The 19,791-nt window shown below is 37.3% G+C and overlaps 1 protein-coding gene across 1 annotated transcript in view; it reads right to left on the reverse strand.

Moving 5' to 3' along the window:
• The window catches only part of PPP1R9A (protein phosphatase 1 regulatory subunit 9A), a gene marked incomplete at both ends in the record, with an annotated part of 126,622 nt that overhangs the window by 16,140 nt on the left and 90,691 nt on the right, over positions 1-19,791 (reverse strand). Inside the window, 5 exons of the mRNA XM_079538456.1 lie at positions 5,560-5,731; positions 5,855-5,951; positions 7,229-7,458; positions 9,821-9,874; positions 15,333-15,488. Of these exons, the coding sequence (XP_079394582.1) occupies positions 5,560-5,731; positions 5,855-5,951; positions 7,229-7,458; positions 9,821-9,874; positions 15,333-15,488 (709 nt within the window). The remainder of the gene's footprint in view (positions 1-5,559; positions 5,732-5,854; positions 5,952-7,228; positions 7,459-9,820; positions 9,875-15,332; positions 15,489-19,791) is intronic.

Raw genomic sequence — 19,791 nt, forward strand, 5'->3', positions numbered from 1 at the left:
AACTGCATTGAGGAGAATCAACTGCAGAGATTTTTAAATTCAGCAAACGGTTGCCGTTGTGACATGGGACCACGCCAGAATAAAACTGTTAATAATAATAACTGTCCTATCCCAGAAAACAAGTCCACAGACTCCCTCAGACCTACTAAGGTGTGTTTGGTCTACAGAGCACTCCTCCATCACAGTATTAAGCAAAGGAATCCTCATCTCCTTACTTTTCAGCAGACATTTTCCAGCATCTGGATGAATATCTCAATTTAGACACAGTGGGCCAATTCATTTATTTCCAATCCTGCCCTTTTTGGTCACCTGAAGAGGACACACTGCATGGCTGCTTTCTTCAACATCTGCCCCACTGTTTCCCTTATAACTTCATCAGTTCTGCAAGCTGCTCATCAAATTACAAAAGAAATATACAGAGCTATCCTCAGGCTGCTCTACATTTTATCATAACTGGAATGGCTTACAAATTTAAAGAACCTACTTTGCTCTCTCTCCTGTACCAGCTATCCCCCGAAATAACCTTGTACAGTATGTGCAAGTTATAAACAAGCAATGTCTGTAGTCAGTAGCAAAGAAAGAGTGATAGAGCCAGTATCTAGATAATCAGATAATGACTTTCAATTGGATTGATTTACAGGCAGCCTCTCACAGGATTATGAAACAAGTGCTAAACTCATTCCTTAGGACCTACAGTGCTTGCTGGCTATGCCACGTGCTCCATGTTAGGAGGGGACAGCAGAGAGGAATCTCACCCTATTCTGGATGCTGAGGTCATCTGTTGTTTAAAATTGATAATACAAATCAGGTGCCCCAATTGTTTGCTCCAATTCTTCTGCAAGCAAGACCACTTTTTTATTAGTACCTGGCAATCTCATTTGTTATTTCCTCCTAACTGCACTGCCCACAGTAGTGGGCTGCAGTACTTGTAGATTCCTCTTTACTGTATTCAGAATTCCTTCAAACTCCTAAAATGCAAGAAAACTTAGCTAAACTTAAGTAAAACACCACTAACAGAGTGATACATCACAATCTCTAATACAAACCAATTACTAGGACTGATCTAGCTCAAGTGGAGTTGTATCTCAATTGCACTCAGATCACATAAGGCTCTCTGCCAAGCTCTATTCCTTAGCAGGAGACTAGAGGCTGCAATTATTACTGTGATTACCAGAATCTACTGCAGCTGACTGGTTTCAGCAATTGAACAGCAAGCAATGTGTTTTGGCAAAACCATTAGGGAGCTTGTTTTACAGCTTCAGTGGGCTGAAATAAATTTTCACTGCAACCAACTGCCAGTGGTGTTCAACAGAGTTAGTAACAACATTCAAAATGAAATGAAATTATTCCACCTAGAAGCTCCATGAAAACATTCTGAACTGTAGCTATTCAGAACAGGAATGGAAAGCCCAAGTGTTGTATGTATACAAGAGAGAAGGGACACTGTTCTACTTGATTAACTTGAAAAACAACTATATACTGTGTGGAGCAGGACATGGGCTGTTAGATCTGTTAATACACTGATCTAATAGCTCAGAAACCCTCTGGGAGATCTGCAACAAGCAATAATTATCTCAATAAAAAACAAGACAGTCATCAGAAGACTTGTGTGAAGGCTGAGAGATGTACTCTACAATAACACTGCTTAACCCTTACAAAGTTCCTGTACTTTCTGAATGAATGGAGTTTGTGTAGGAGATGCGGTACTCTACCATGTACGCTTTAAAAGATCAAAATGATAAAAAAGCTATAATTCATATATAATCAGGAAAAAGCTGGGCACTGTCGCTCTCACATCTATTTGCTGTTGTCTTCATTCATGTAGCTTTCTGCTAGAATAAACAGCCAAATCTGTTTCTTGTTTCTTCTGTTCTGAAGGCAATTTTACATCTTTACACTTTGATCTACTGCTCCAACATCGTTATGAGATGCATGAAAATTACAGAAGTATTTCATATAAAACAATGGAACTATGAAACAAATTTATCTCCTAGTTTCACAGTCATCCCGTACAAGAATGCCTTGTGAGCAGACTAAACACTTAATCAGTGACTTGCCTCTACACATCAAACTGACATAACAGCTGCTTTCTTAGCAATCAATCATCCACTGAAATGATACTTGAATACTTCAGCAAATTCAACAGTTTATAAAGCTGAAGTAAGCTAAAACATATTCATGAAAGGTGTTCTCACATTTTAAGCCAGACAAGGAATTTTTTTATGGTTTCAACTTTCTTTTTTGTTTGGCAATCCTCAAAGTAGAAATCAATTCATCCGTCAGGCTAACTTACTTATCTAAGTACTCTATTCCTAACACACTAATTAATCGGAAGATAATCTTACGGACATTTTTGCTTAAAACAAAGAAACAGAGACATCTTAGCCTCACTGAATCACCAACTTTAGGAAAGCAGAAATCTTCCCCTTGCTTTCCACAGTATCCTGACCCTCACTCTCAGAAGACCTGATTCAACCAGGGGTGCAAACATCTCAGTGGCTTTCTACCACCACCAGAACAAAGAGCTCTTGCTGTGCAGCCCATTTCTTCCATTATTTGCATGTTACCACAATTTGAACTGCTTATATTTCTTCCTTCAGGTGCACACTTCCATGCAACCCTTCCTTTTGTTGCTCAGCTAAGGCAAATCACTGACATACTACTGTGAATGTTGATTCATGTAAGTGGTCACACTGGCCTTATTCAAGCAAAATGCCACCTGGGCCCAGAGGCTGCTCTCTCTGCTTCCCAGAGCTGGGCTACTACCTCTCAGTGCCACCTCTTGACCTAGCCTTGCTCCAACATGTTGCAAAGAAACTGCTCAATAGCATCAGCAAGTGCAGTACCGTAGGAGTCTTCCAATCTACTGTCGAGCCGGATAAATATCTTACAGTAAAGTTGTAACAGGTTCAACATTGCTCATGGAGACACTCTAATTAGACTTTCTTTCGGCAGGCCTTAAACCATTTGACTCCAAGGGCCTTCCCTTTACATTATTTCAATACCACTGCACAGTGGGAAACAGCTTGCCTGTCCACCCACTGAGTTTCCATTATACATGCTGATGGATTTAAAAATCTTCTTCTGTGAACTGATGCACCCCTGGGCATCCTAACACACTCAGCACAGCCAGCAGAGTGCCTTGAAGGGGCATTTGCACAGAGATAAGCAAGTACTGGCCAAGCTGGCGTCAACGGTGAACTGTCAACTGATTTCAAACCACAGGGTCCTTCCAGACATCCACAGACGGTTTGTTTCTCTACTGCAGACATAGCTCATGACCACTACAACTGAACGTTACACTTCACTTCATCTGTTTTTCTGCACTCCCAAACCTAATCAAATATTTGTAAAAGAAACACAACCCTCAGTCTTCTGGCGTTCCAAGGCAAAATAAAGGAAAGATTCTGGGCTGTAATGGTTTAGATTTTCTCCTTGTAGCTTCCACTGGTGATCCTGGAAGCCTGCCACCATGAGGTTATGTTGCAGCCAGAGGAGCCGTGCTGTCTGACGGGATGTTGCAGTGCCCAGGCCGCCTGCAGGCAGGGGCTGCCATGCTCCTGTTCTCATGACAGGCCAGTCACACCCATCAGTTGGTCCAAACATAAATACCACATGTAAATATAATCAAGATCTCAGTGCACGCTCAAGCAAAAACTCATCTTAGTGTCATTTTAATTATCAGGATATCTGAAATAAGAGTTTTTATATAAACTGATTGTTAGGGAAGACATACCTGCAAAGTTCAAAGTAAAAATTAAAGTGTGTGGCTGTGTATGCCCAGCTCCACTGTAAAAACTTAATGCTGAGGCTGAAGAAGAATAGAAATGAGAAGAAGTACCAAACACTGGTCAACATTTCCCCAAGGAATGCTTTTCCAGTGAAAAATGGCAGCTCTTAGAAAATTATTATGCAAATACATCAATTGAAAAATCTGGTTTGGAAGTACTGACAGTTTTAGTGCTTTTAAAAGATGTTTCAAGATTTTTTTTTAAAGGTAGAAATTTCAAGTTATATATATATATATATAAAAAAAGGTAATATCAGAATTTTGCTTTGCAGTCTTGTTTAAACAGAGCGTTTCATTGAATAATAGAAAGTATGTATTTCAGATGGTGCTCATGAATAGATTTCAGCTCCTGAGCCATGGACGTGTGCTGACACTGCTAAAATACGTAAACCTGATTTCTCCAAGGCAGGTAGGTAAAGCACAGTTTACTTATGCAATCTACTGTAACATTTACTGAGTTTCAGTGCAAAATTATGGACTTCCCTGTCAACCTGTGCGCTTTCCTGAGATCTCAGGGTAATAAACACTTACTAAAAAGAAGCAGGTAAGCGGAGATTTGTGGAAACCAATTCCACAAGTTCTGTCTATCACACTATACTGTTTCAGAAGGACATACCCTTTTTATGCACATATATTATGTTAATATATGATTTATATTGATTTGTTTGCAGAGCAATATTCAATTTGTACCCACACATGCAATAACTGCTAGAATAGTAACCCTAATAAAACATCTCTGTGATTGCTGGAAATCAGTTTAATTGGAAATGCAATGCATTTTTCTTCACCAGTGGAATAAATAATATTATAATTTATTTAAAACGAATATATTGCTAGGAATGGACCCTGGTGCTGATTTCACAGACTGTCACTAAATATTCAGCAAGTATTGCTCCTGCAGCAAACAATTTTCATCCCAAGGCTGTGAATCTAAACTTGGATTCAATTTTGCATATACTTCAAGGGTGAGGAACCACTCACTGAAGAAGTTACTGAAAACACTAACCAAAGGAATGGATATTATCTGTATATTTTCACTAACACAGTCTTTTAAAAAAAAAGGCAGTTACCTTTCTATGCAAAACAAGTAAAGCTTACAGTTACCGTGTTGACAGCATCTTAGTGTTATCATGGATTGTTTTTTGGTGCTTTGGTAATGCAGAACCAAGTTTTACAGGTCCTTGTGTTTTAAATCAGTATGAGCTATAGAAGACTATCATTTTAATGAATGTGCTAGTAAAGAATTTGCATTCTGCTCACAAAGTGCTCCCTGCTGAGAAATCATGAGCTCCACCTACGTGATTGCTTTTGATGTCAATACCAAGGTAGGATCAGAAACATGCAGAGCTCCATTCAAAATGCTAGATTCAAGACTGTTTTTTCTCATTCTGGTAATTTTGTTCTTGTTCAATCTTTGCTTTTTGGATAATTAAGAACAAAGTTAAGAACACAAGAAAGCACAATTTTCTTCTACCTTATTAAGATAACAGAAGCGTGGAATTAATCCTGAGCGTTGGAGGACTGTCACTGAAAATTCATTTAAGCTTCAAGAAATCAGGAACCATCTTTGCTTTGTTAGCACAGACTAGTCACTTCTATTTCTTAAAGAACTTACAATGTATAGTGTTCCTGGGCCTTTACATTTATAATTATTATTTGTGAACTTTGGAAAAATAACAACATCCCTGTTGTTACTGTTTCCTTTAGATCCTAAATGATAATGATGTTTTTTATCCACACATTAACAGGAGTTACAGGTTCACACAAACCTTGACTTAAGCCATCCAGACAGGACACTTGCTTAGTATCTAGATTTTCCACTGGATCTCCTCTAGAAACTTCTCCAAAAGATGTTTGCCTTTCAAATATATTGTTGTTATTGTTAACCTGGCTCCCATTTTGCTTCAGTAGCCTGAAAACTTCTGCTTCCAAGTCTCGTATCTGAAATAAATAAAACCCATTTTTACCTTTAGCACACATATACATCTATGTTGTTGTTTTTTTCCCACAGATTATCAGACAGAATTATCTCATTCACCAAAGACAAGAGTACATATTACTCACACGAGACTGTAAGCCTTGAACCTCTGCAAGATGTGCTTTCTCCAAATCTTCTATTTTCTTTCGTTCAGCTTCCTGGCGTTTGAGGAAGTCAAGTTCTCTTAGGGAAAAAAAAAAAGTGCATTTACTGTCATCAAAACAATCAGATTTGAACAGAAAACATTATGGTATACTGTATGTTTGGCTATGCATCCGGAAATTCTGTCTGTAACAAATGTTTAGTTCCTAACCTACAAATGACTATGAAACTACATGATTACTTATCAGTCTATATGAACATGCTAGTTGAAAACACAAAAATGAAAAAAAATAAAAATCTGAGTTCTGCTGCAGGAAATAGGATAAACTGTGTTTTATGAGAATATGACTGATCTCTTTTGTTTAAAGGAAATCCACGAGTTTCCAGGTACAAATTTAATTTTCTACTAAGTTTAAAGGAAATCTATTGGGTGTTTTTTAGGAGTCTGAGATATTTTTAAAACAACAGACTAAATCTTTTACTACTACAAAGTAGAATAGCAACAGAAAAGCCATGCAAACTCATTCTAGCTATTTTCCCTATTTTTTTCACTTTGAAAATCTATCATATTTATGATAGAAAGTGAATGAGATGCCAATTAGCTATGGAGCAGTCATGAAATTCCAAGCTAGGTAACAACAACAACAACTCTCTAAAATGCTTTTTAATGGGAAACAACATTCCCTTTGGCGCTCCCAGCTCTTACTTAACACTGGTGCACATTTTTGGGTATTCTTTTTTAACTGACTACATTTTAGCATTAATTTAAAAAATGCTGCAGAAGAAGAAAGTTTTGAGAAAGGTAGCTATATAGAGTGCTATTCTTGCTAGCTATCAAGAGGAGGGACCATATGAAACAAAGAGGGCCAGTAATCATCACTCAGCTCAACAGCTCAAAAATTCCTGGCATCTACAAGAAGAAGAAAAATAGAATATGAAAGAAAACAAAACAATTTTCTTTTGGATGTTACATTAGTATACAGCAGGAGGGAATTCAACCAACATGTCACTATAAATTGCCGCAAACATTTCAAATCAGATGTTTTACTAGGATTACTTGTGGTTGTGTGCAACCTCATTTAGTTATCTTGTAATCCTGAAACATTTCAATGCAGAATAAGGCAGATTAAATCTTTGTTTAGTTATAATAAATAGTTTAGCATTGCTAAACTAATACTCAAATAATACTACCATTTTTTCTGCACCAAAGAACTTGTGGTTTTCATGATAAAAAAAAAAAAAGATAAATATTGTTTACCTTACAGTCGTTTAACAGAGGGTTTCATATTTCAAAATTTATCTTACACGCTTCCTATCTGGGCACTTATTCATTTCCTGAACCTGGTGTAGCTACTTACTTTTGCTGAAAATCCTTGATTAACTTCTTTGCCTTGTTATATTTCTTCTCCAGAGCTTGATACTGGCTTTGTGTCTCCTTGAGGTGCTCGTTCACTGTATGACACAGGGTTTGGGCCTCAATCCAGTAACTCTCTAATTTCATCATCCTCTCCTTATTCTCCTCAATGTTCTGCTGCAGTTGGGTCTTCTCCAGTTCCCACCTCACCTTCTCATTCTCAGCAGCCTGTAGCTAAACAGAACAGTGGAGAGCCCAGTTAGTAGAGGGGTGCAAAGTGCAGCTTAATAGCTTAGTTTGAGTTCAGTCAATGTGAATAGCAAAAATCATGGAGGAACTACAGAAGTAATGAGCCAGCAGAGAAAAGAGCATTCCAGGACAAATACATCTGCTGATACATACATTATTTTTCTGCATAAAATGAAGCAGAACCTTTGTTTTTTGTTACAATGCAGTCCCATTGTTTCTCCGAGCTATGTGAACACATTTAAAAATGTCAATAGCGGAGTGTTTCTGTAAACTGCAGCATTAATCAACCAACACTGGTTGCTCTATATACCTGGCTGAGGTGTTAGAAAGCTTTCATACACTTCCATAAAATGAGAAATTTCTTCTTTGAGAGGAATCTGCTTTCCAGATTCTATATTTGATTTAAGAACAATGAGAATACAAACAGGAAAAATCCCAATTATGCCCAATTTAACTGTTTTTCCTTCAAATTAGTAACTATTGAATTCTTATCATTGTTCATGCTTTTTTAATGTCATAATCTTGCTTAATCTAGTAAACCCAGAAAGAAAAGAAGCTGGGAGTAGAACAGAAAATTTAACATCAGGTCATAACCTAGGACTATTTCTCATTTAATCAGAAATAGAGTTTTACATACGACACCGTAACTATGCCAGAATTATTACAAGGACAAAGAAAACTTGTTATATTATTCTTGTTTTCTTTAAAATTGCTTACCGAGTTGTAAGTTGTAAGGAGCTAATACTAAAAGCAAAAATATGTCCTTGCTGTTGTAGATTTCTGCCCTTAAAGGTGCTAATTCTGCCAAATATCAGTGCTGCTTAGCTTTCTGATCACTGCTGTTTCTATGCCCAGTTTGGCATCAGTAAAGCCCAGTTTTTCCAAGTGACCTCAGAGAAGCCTGAATTTCACTGCTTAATTTATAATAACTTAGCTCCCATGTTACTATTTTTTGTTGTTGTTAGATTTTGTTATTTTTAGATTTCTTACTTTCCAAAAGCTAGCTGCAAGTTTCAATGTTTGGCACGGAATGAGGGTAGCGTTCAAGGTAGGATATTTTAGCTGCTAGAATTTATGGAAGGAAAGTACATCTTACATTGTTTGCTTATCAATATTATTTTATTTGCTGTAGGCAGTATGCTGGCACCATGGATGATGCACGCAAAGCAAGAATAGGCTGTTTGCAGTTTTAGTAGTAATATAACTGAAGTAGCCATAATTTCTTCGGTGCAATTCAAAAGACCATGTAATGAAGTACAACACAAAAAGATACATTAACCCTAATCTTGTAGATGGATCTGCACAGATGAATGTTTACACCGATGCTATGAAGTCAGCGGGTCTTGGCACAATCCCCTGGGATTGACCATGCAACTCCGACTGCTGCATTGGAATTGGAAAGCAGAAAAGATTTCTGACTTTTTGAACTAAAATAGTATAACAGAAATTGTCATTACAGAAAATAACTGCATTCAGAACTGGATTCTAACAGCACTTTATGCAAATTTGATAAACACAACACAAAATACATGGTAAGTGCAAATAGTTGCTAGAAAGAAATAATCATCAAAAATATTTGTCTGAAGTACAATTTTTACTTTGTCTTCCTTTGATTTTTTTTTATAACGTACTCAAACTCAAAATGAAGGATGTCATTATAAAATCTGTTAATACACAACAACAGAATTATCAGCTGATTTCCCATAAAGCTTATCCTAGTACAAAAAATACAATTTCTTTATATTGCTATTGCAAATTCAATCTAATAACTAGCAACCAATTGCGAGATGTTTTCCATTAAGCTGGTAAACATTTTCCTTTCCAGAGCATCTTTTAAAGAGAAATGCAACAGTAAGAAAGTGTTCTTTTTCTTCTGTATATAAAAAGCATTTTCTATTAAACATGTTTAAATAAATTAATTTTTTCTAAATGGAAGAAAATAAATTAACATAAACAGGACATCTTCTTATCACTAATAAATAATAAACCTAATAACTAAGACTTGAATATTCAATCCAAATGCAATTTAAAAACCTGAGAAAATGTACTGGAATTGTAAAACTGGGAATCTGCCATTTAGTCATTATGATAGCTCTTAAAATGTATGTTTAATTGAAGCTGCACAAGTTGGCAGTTTCTCTTAATAGCAGCACTTAGATTTTACTTGAAACTTTGAATAGAGAACATACACTAAGACAAGATTTAGCTGAGCCACCGTGTTTCTTGATCAGCCTTTAATAAGGACGTTGATTTCTCCACCCACATAAAGATACATGTCTTCAGATCTGATTTTGCATGAAAGCAAAAAAAAAAAATCAGCGTGTATTATCTGCATATTGATTCTTACCTTCGTCTTCAGCTTCTGAATTTCAGCTTCTGTAACTGCATGTTTGATTTGCAACTAAAATTGAAAATATAAAATAAACAAGTGAAGTCACAGAGTACTCCAATATTTTTAAAGCCTGTGCTGCAAGTTGAATACCTTATTACACAGCAGAAGGCCTTGAAGAGTGCTGCAGTGCAGTAGATTGTAAATTAAAACGTCTAGCTTGCAAAATGACTCAGCCTGTGCAATCTAATTAAAGATAGGATGCCATCTAACCACTCATAATTTCAAATCAGAACATCCAATCTGTTTAGCAAAACCAAATGTCTTCTGCTTAAAAAAAAAAAAAAAAAAAAAGATGCTATCCTGCTGGGCTTTGCTTTGCTCTCCTCTGATGTGAATGTGAAATATGTCCCAGTGCTGTCAGAGAGTCCCACAACACTGATTAAAGCAGGCATGTTACAAAAGAGCAAATACAGAAACAAGTGATTTAACAACTCAGGGAGCCAGGAATCTTCCCTTTAGGGGAAGATTTTTACATGTTTACTACATGAAAAAAAAAAGGTAAACTGATGCTATCCTTCTCCATCATTAACCTGAATTATTCTGCTCAAGCTAGCTAATCTCAAGTGAGAGCAGTAACACTGGGAAACCATAAAAAACAGGAAGCAGCATATGAGCACAGAAAATGATTGCAAGGAGATTAACAGCCTAGGCATTGTGTTAAAGGTTGTATTTACATCATCAGGCACTGTGCCACAATAACAGCAGACCAGAGCAGGGAAAGGGTAGGTTCTGAGGACCTGGCTCCCATCTGCATGCTTTCAGGGACTTGTTTTGGACTAGCCCACATCAGTCTGATCTGGCGGAGTGAATCCTCATTCGCACTTTTGAATCCTTTGAGTTTGGTTTCACCCCAAAGAATTACTATTCACCTGCTCCAAGAACAGTCTGAAGTACGAATTAAACAGCTTCAAAACCCCAATCCAAATGGAAATGATGATGTACATGCACCTGATACTAGGCTGCACTCACATCCCTGCTGCTTTACTGCTTAAGGCAGTCAGCTTGGTCAAATTCTGACAGGCCCCAAACCTTACATGTAAAGCACTGAACCAGTGACTGGTGTGTGCTGGGCAAGCTGAATTACAGCTTGAGCAAACTCTGCAGGGAAGACAGCCTTAGTTCATTATTTATGAATATGAGGAATAGTTATGGAAAAGTATGTTCTACATAGTGGTTACACGACTGAAGGATGCCTTTGGGAATGGTTTATGTTGAGCTAATAGAGTGCATAAGGGACTTGTGCTGAATCAGAAATTATCACCTCAGGTGAAGCTATGGTTACATTCTTGAAGGGCAGACTGCTAGTAAAAAAAAATGTACAGACAATTCAAAAGGCAAGTTATTTTGGAGAAGAGGAATAATTTTCAAGATAGCAGGAGTTATCTCAGAGCCAATCGGTGCAAGCATTCTTGAGAAAAGCTTAGCTGCCTTGGAAATCCCACTTTCATGGGACTTCTTGAACCCATTTCTTGTGGCAGCACAGGAAATGCAGTCAGACACAGTTTGGGTTGCAAATTGGCCCTAACTTGTCTAGTGCCTTGTCTCTAGAGGAGCATAACCAAACAGACGGCAGGAGGAATAAAGGATGCGCTGATGCAATCGGTTCCACCTGAGGAACAGTTTAGGAATCTTCATGTTTCCACCAGTCTTGGTTACTGTCTCCAGGGGAGACTGTAAGCACTTCCAGTCCCCAGTTTCCCCAAATTGTTACGTGAATTCACCTTTTGACTTTGCACCAGAACGGATTATGGACATTCTAGTCCTCAGCAAGTGCCAATACAAGACCTCATTCCCAACTAAAGCACCGACCGACGGCAGCAGCTTGCACAAACTCGAACATGTGGAGGCCCACCAGGCATGCTGGTGGAGCACACATGGCTCCAGACTCCAAGAGCCCCAGGTAGGCAGCTAACCCAGAGATCTCACAGGGTCTCTGACCAAGTGCTACTGAAGGGCAGGACAGACAGGTGCCAACATAGCTGAAGCAGGAACACACAAGTCCTGCAGCTGGCATTGTTGGCAAGAAGTGGCTAGTGCTGGTGGTCTACCTGATGGGCTATATACCCTATGTAATTTTTTGGAATTTAATCATAAATAGTTCAGGACACTTTAAAGAGATACTTTAGTTAGATATTTGGTAGAGGTTGCTTGCAATTTTTGAGCTCAGTAAAGCCAACCTCTGATCTGCAGCTTTCAGAGAGATCAATAGCTAGTCTTTAAATAGTTTCTCTTAGCAGTGAAAGACAAAGAGGAAAAATTAAGAAAGAATAATCTCAAAACCTCATCATGTTTAATAAATGCCCAGACCTTTGCTTAGGTGATCACTTCGGTCACTGAATCTCGCAACCAAACCCTCACTGTTTTGGGGTGAGGTAAACTCAAGGATGGATGAGTTAGACTTTGCCTTCTGTAGAGATAATAATGAAATCAAAAGGCCAAGGCTCAGAACCTAAGGCTACCTGCTTGCAATCCATTGCCATTTCTTCTAAAAATCCCACAAACCAGTAAGCAGCATTTTATCAGCTTATCATAACATACACAGAAACCCCAAATTGTTGCATAAATGACAATCTGCTCAGGTACAGATGGTTTCAACAGTTATTTTTACACTCTGTTATTAATTTTTTTTAAAAAGACTACTGAGCACGCAGTCAGATCACTAGCTCAGTGCATGGTACAGCAGACCCCACCGAGGCAGAAGAAAAAAGACACTTTCCTGTCAGACAGACAAATATGTAAGCTGGACAACTACCTTTTTTCTTTTTTTTAATTTAACAGAACTAATTATGCTTGCAGAATAGATGAGAAATAGTAACACATGCAGGGGTTAGACTGAACAATGGGCAAAGCAAATGATTTGACAAGCAAATCTGGACTCTGCAGATTTTCTAATAGGAAAGAAGAAATATATTAGTCCACGTCCTATATAATGCCAGACAAATTCTTGGCAGATACTACTTCATATTTCTGTTTTCTAAGTCAACATAAAGCTGTGAAGGCTTCATTTTAACAAGAGGTATTTTGAATAATTTTTGGCAAGTTTCATTTTCAAGGATATTTTGAAACACTGATTTTCTTCAAAACAACACAATTAAAATATTTATATGTATTATGAGAAAATAGCTTGGATTCATCTAGGACTGCAAAAGGTGGAATGTCATGAAAAGCTAGTATATGTTAAATTGCTGGAGTATAGTGAGAAAGAAACACAATCAAATCTAATAAGATTAATGATTTTTTTAATATCATTATATGACAATATCATTTGTTTTCATAGATTTCATTATGATGTGAAATACAGTTCCTAATTTTTACACAAGATGTTCCTTTTCTTTATAGATCCTGTCTCTCTTCAGTCATCACAGCTAAAAAATAAAGCTTCCAGTTCTTTCTCTCAAAGAAGTCAAGGAAAATTGGTTTCATTTTTTTCTGTTTTACAGCCAGGAAAACAAAATATGCTGAAGTACAGTCATTCACCCAGGAATGCCCACCTCTATTCTGACTTCCATTCCAAGAGCAAAGCATTTTAAGTAACAATGCTCTCAAGGTATTTGAGCACATTTTTTCTTTGCAAAGAATAAATTCAACTAATTAGGTCAAACTATTATGTTTAAAGATTAGGTCCAGCCTACTTGTTTAATACTTTCATTAATCTCCACAGTAGGAACAAGAAAGAACAGTTATTCTTTAAATACAATTCCAGAAAACACTGTGTGGGCTTGTGCAGTGTGATAGTGAACAAGTCCTCTAGTGTTGAAGGAATTCGGGGCAAATACCAAGAAAAATGCATGCACTCACCCTGCTAGAGCCTCTACAAAATGCAGCTGTGTACTGTTAAATGCAATCAGTGGAACAAAAGTAGCATGCTCCTAACAGCAATAACTACGTGGGTTAGTGAAAAAGAGCCCACTCTTCCATAGGAGCATTTCATGTTTTCTTCTTGGGTTCTTATCTGCTCTTAACCTGGAGGATTCCAGAGACCCTTAGTCTGATCTTTCCTACATCAACATTTTAAGGCCATTCAATCTTACAGATCTACAGTTAGCCAAAAATCAGTTTGGATATGCTGAAATACATATATAGCCCAAGTTGATTAAAATTACATTCAGGCATAGTGGTACAGGTAATTTATTCAAAGGTCCATGGCTTGTTTATCACTACATCTGTGCTTTACCTCGCCTTGTTGCACTGGCACAGTCAGAATGGCAGCACCCTCCCAACACACTGAGAAAGTATATAAACATTATGCATGATCCATGGTATTAGAAAACGAACTCAATGTTCTAATTAAGGTAACAGTCAGGGCCTTGAAATATGGAGTAAGAAGTTAATCAGTTAAGTAAACCAAAAAACTTTCAGGAAACAATAATGTATTTATTACTGTAGGCATCCAGAGGCTGAAGTCTGTACCACCAAAAAAATGAAAGACTGTTTTCTCAGAAACTGATAACTTTTTATATATTGCTTGGTCTGGAGAATGGTAAGAATATACATTATACCCCCCTGGAAAATAAAACACCTGGTTTGATGGAACAAAGGGAAAAACAGAAGACAGGTGAAGAAAGATGGACACTGAGTCCCTCTTTTAAAACTTGTCTGGGCCAAGAGGCTCAAATCTCCAATGTTTTGGCTACTTTCAGCCCTTTGGTCTTCATTGCATTTAGAAACAAACATGTTCTTTAGTGTCCAAGCCCATTGCTCTGGAGATAGAAAAATCCACTTGTTTCATGACTTGTACGAGAATTCAGGACAGTTCAGGAATAAATCACATCAAAAGCGTAACTGAAAAGACAGGACTGTTTCTCTGTTTTTTTGTATGTTATACAACCTCAATAACTGCAATAAACATCTGATCTAAGTTTTGTTAGTACCAGTGGATGCTAAATAAATTCTATAGCTCTTCTGTTTTACCAAATAGAAGTTTTGTAAAACACCAGCTTAAAACAGGCTTGCTTCCCCAGTACAGTGTTTATTTTAAACACACAGCAAAACATACCACTGCAAGTATATTGATCAATGCTGTGTAATGCTACAGAAACTGGAAACAATCCAATTTTCACTAAAATTCAGCACTTGTTTTGCTTTTCATGATCACTTTTGACTGGGTTAAAAAAAAAAAAACCAAAAAAAAACCAACAACAAAGCTACCTGCTAGTAATTAATTAACTATTAATGCAAACTAAGTGCTGAGGCAGAATAACTTTTTGACTAAAAAATCAAGTGATGAATTATCTTTCATCAGTGTAATAGTTGCTTGAAAGTTGATGTCAAAGTAACTCTGAACAGTTTCACTGCTTTTAAGCAGAATGTTTTCAGCTGTTTGAAAGTATCCATGCTACAAACACTTAGCAATCAGTTCTAGTATTCAAGAGAATTGGCAAACACTGAGCAATGAGATTACTAGAATCTAACTCCAATAACATAACATATAACATATTTTTGAAATGTTTTCTGCTCTCTAACTTACCTCTTTGAACTTGTGAGCGAGCTTGCTGGTGTCCACGTCACTTGGGGAGAACATGTCATCATTTTCAGGAAGATCAAACACTTCAATAGCCAAGTCACCTCCCGGAAGGACAGGTCCCATGTCATCATCTTCTTCATCTGTAGCGTATTCCCCTGTCTTAATTTTATAGCATTTAAGAAATTCCAGTTATCCTCTTATTAGGCATAGACTGTTAAAAGTGCAGTTAAGCTAGTGGGCAAATACAGCATATTGCACAAACATATAAAAGGTTCTATTTTTGTTTTGCTGTAATCTAAGAAGATAAAATATAACTCCACAACAGTACTTCAGATCATTAAGAGATGGAACAAAAGAGTGTCTTAGGCAGTACAGGTTTCTAGGGGCTGGCATCACAGACTATACAGCTGAGTGGTTTTCATCCTTCTACAGACATTTTTCCTTTCCACAGGAAGAACTCTCCCAACTTATCTCAGTATTAACAAGGACACTCTTCCAAAAAGAGATGTAAGCTAAATAGGTGGACAGGATATCGATTGGCCTTTTTTAAGTCATGTGGAGGTAGTAATTCTCCAGTGATATTCCATACTGAATTTGAAAATCCACTGCGTAGTTCTCTATATACTAATTAATGACAGAAAAGTTCCACCTCCACAAAAAGCCTACAGTGGGAAAAAGAAACCAAGTATCAGAGATACCTTTAGGAACAAATTAGAGCTTACTGAATGTTTACTCTGCATAGGGAGCTGGTTTAGACAGTTTTAAAAACATGGGTGTTTCTTGGGTTTATAACCTATGAGACATGAATCATTTGCTGACAAAACATAATTCTAACAAACCTAAAAGCCACAACCAGTATCTCAAAATTAGACAAAAACAATACTATTCAAAAGAAAAAGCTGGCAATATTAAAACCATTCACACATACACCTGTGCTCTTCTCCCAGTGCCAAAGGTGGCTGGATACCTCTCTGCTTCAGCAGTGCTCCCTCTGTGAGCCACAGTATATTGCACACAAATCACAATTAGCGTGCAAACATATCAGAAAGCAAACACTTCCTTCAGGACCACTTCTAGATTTATAAAGCTTGGGAACAGATAAACACATAGTAAAAAAAAAAAAAAAAACAAAAAAAGGAGGGAGAAGGGATGAATTCCTTCTCAAATTCAGTAATGCTTATAACAAAATTTTGACCGTACTATACAAGTCTTAATGACAATTCCTGATGTGAAGGAACATCATCCTTTTATCACAACTGTATTCCTAGTAGAGCTCAAATTATTCTAGCGTCATTTTTCTCAAAAGAACTGTTCAAAACAAGGGTGAGAACTCAGATGTCCGAACAACAGTTCAACTCTCAACCTCCTACCTTAATTTAGCTTCTCAACTGTCATTTAGGCTTACATAAATCTATCTCAGAATTTGTTCACAGAAGCACACAAAGTGTAGATTCACAAGTTTGCATGCACACACGGACAGAATTGATGTATGTATGCATGCAGCCACAACAGACTGACACATCTGCATTATAAACATCACAATTTCTTGGATAAATAGCATATGAAAAATCAACATTCTTTTCTTTTTTGTTTGAACTGCTAAAGTTTTAAAAAGCAAAGAAACTCGTAGCACATGGAAAATACAAAATGATTTGGTAAAGTCTTCTGATGTTAAAAGAACTACCATAAAGAAGGCAAGGCATCATGTATGACCCAGCCATACTTTAAGCATTTAATGTGAGCAGTTTCTTAGGAGAGCTAACTCTGTCTCTGTACAAAAATAGCTACGTAGTCTGCAATCAAATACACAATAATCACTTACTTTACACATTTTATATGTATTAAAAATCTTACTAGTCTTCAACAAAAAAAATGAGCAGACGTTTTTGTTTCTTTTCCCCTTATTTAAGGCAAAGCACACAATTCATCTCACTCTGGAGTTTTCAGGCATGTTAGCACTACAGCTAAATGATATTTGAAACCAAGTTTACCATTCGTTGTAGATCTCACACACACATCTCCAGTTATGCTACACTTGTGATAACTGTTGTTTTCACTTAATCCTCCATTGCTATGTGCATTTACTGTCTAAACAGAAAATTATACTGCTCTTTCCTCTAACAGAACCTTCACACGCTACCAGACAGGCAAGAAGCAGAACTCCAAAATCTCAATGGCGTTCCCATTCAATGAATTACTGTGGGAACAAAACATTAGCACAGTTCACGTACTGTCAAATTTGCAGTCATTATCCCTAAAAATCTATAAGGTGATGCAGAGTTATCATTTCTGTGTGGGAAGGGAAGGGGAGGGAAGGGGAGGGGAGGGAAGGGGAGGGAAGGGAAGGAACAAGCCACATCTTGACTGGTCCAACTGATGGCTCCAAAGATTTAAATAATTAAAAAAAAACCAAACTGAATTATATTGGGGAAAATTTCAAGAGCTCTACTGGCCTCAGGAGACACAGTGTTTGAAGAGGGACATCAGGCAGATTAGAATAAACATAAAGGAAAACCTTGCTGTGAAGTGTTTGACTGAGCGTCAGCGGACAAGGTTATTTTTGCTTCAGTTAATACAAAAAATTGTCATCAAAGCAAAACACTGCAGTTTGCTGTAGTAAACAAGGCAGTGGGATGATACAGAAACATTAGACAGGACAGAAGCAAATGGGGCTTTTGCTCGTCTTCAAATGACAATGTCCCCATCTTATAATCACACAAAGCACAAATAACAGGTTCAAAAGAACCGATGTATGCTTTAAAGAAACAGATGTTTTAAACTGCATAATACATACTTTCCCTGAATGAATTATCCCTGCTTTTACATCACACGAACCTACCAAAAGATGTTCAGACCTTGTGCCAGTAAATTAGAACAAGGAATTTAGTGTTTTACATGAAGCAGCTAGAAGCAGACAAAGGTCACCTAATTCCAATATAACAAAGCTTTTTAAAGTAACAGCTGTTACTGTAACTGCTTGAGGCTCTGAGTAATTCATTTTGTTTTCCTAGTTGACAACAATAATATTTTTGTACAATAACTGAAAACTTACATGCTCCTGAAGCAAAATCTCAGTCTCTTCAGTCTTTACAGGTGAGCAGAATTCACTCATGCACAACAGGTGAGCAAAAACCTATTTATCATTTTAGTAGTACGCAGACCTCAAGGTTTCCCCAGCCAGAGGAACAGCTTCTGCTAGTAGCTGTTTAATTTTGCTATACACTATCACAGCAAGCAGCATGAAATTATCTTTATAAACATGAACTGCAACTTCCCATTTTAAAAGGGAGAAGGCAGTACTCACATTTAACTGCGCTGTAAATTTTTGAAACAGGCAGAACCCTCACCAGCACAAAGAAGCACCAGCAGCACCAGCCAAGAAAATGCAGACAGACCTTTCCCAATCACAGTAACAAAGGGTACATCAAGCTAAATCTTTTGTTTGTGCTGAAACTGTCCTACCATCAGAGAATACCACTTGAAGAACTATAAAAATAACTCAAATCCACCTCTTCATTTGATTTTTCTGCAGTTTAAACTCAATTATTTGAAAGGAGCAAAGAAAAAGTATTCTATAGTATCAATCATTGCTTTCATAGAACTAATTCATATTAATGTCAGACAAACTGTACTCCCTGAAAGACCTTGTCTTACCAATGTATTCTTTGCATTTTAGACACTGAAGCTCTGTTTTTCTTTTTGTGTCTCATGATTGTCTTCAATGTTCCTACTGTTGCTCTCCTCTCAGAATGTCTTGATAAATAAGAATTAAAAATGAAAAAAACACTTGAACAACTATCTATGTTACTAAAAGACATGAAGATTTCACTTGCGTTGCACTTGACTTGGACAAAGTGAGAAGAGAATTTTGCACCACATTAATAATCTTACATCCTGCATTACCATAGGCAGCTTTCAGGGGAGCTGGTCATCTGCTTGAATCTAACATCTGCCCCTCACTGCTGAACATGAAGAAGATGGTACCACGTTCAAATTATAATTCCAAGAAATGTCAGAATTTGACAGAAAACATGCAGAGAACATGGTATCAACATAGCAAAGTCTAAAGGTTTCAGTCAAGGATACAGATTCAGGATAATTCAGTATATAGGTAGGAAATACAAAGACAGTGCCTCCCTCAAAGCTTCAGAGGCTTGTTTTCTGACAGGATGCAATAAATTAAAGGTATGTGGAGTTTTAGAAAGCCAGAGGAACTGGTGATGAGTAAATTCTGCAGCGGGCTATACACAGGCAGCACCTGAAACAACATATTCTCTCATATTTATTTGAGGTAGCACAGGCTTATAAGGAAACATGACCTGCTGTATGTATTGCCAGCACTGCCACACCTAAACAGTACTTGAGAAATTACTACTGATTCTAACTGACTTGAAACATTCCAGCAAGGTGAAGGAATGAAGGTACAGCAGACAAACAAGTATCTATCTAAAGCAGCACCTGA

This window comes from Tetrao urogallus (genome assembly GCF_951394365.1).
Source record: "Tetrao urogallus genome assembly, chromosome: 7".
Classification (NCBI taxonomy): Eukaryota; Metazoa; Chordata; class Aves; order Galliformes; family Phasianidae; genus Tetrao; species Tetrao urogallus.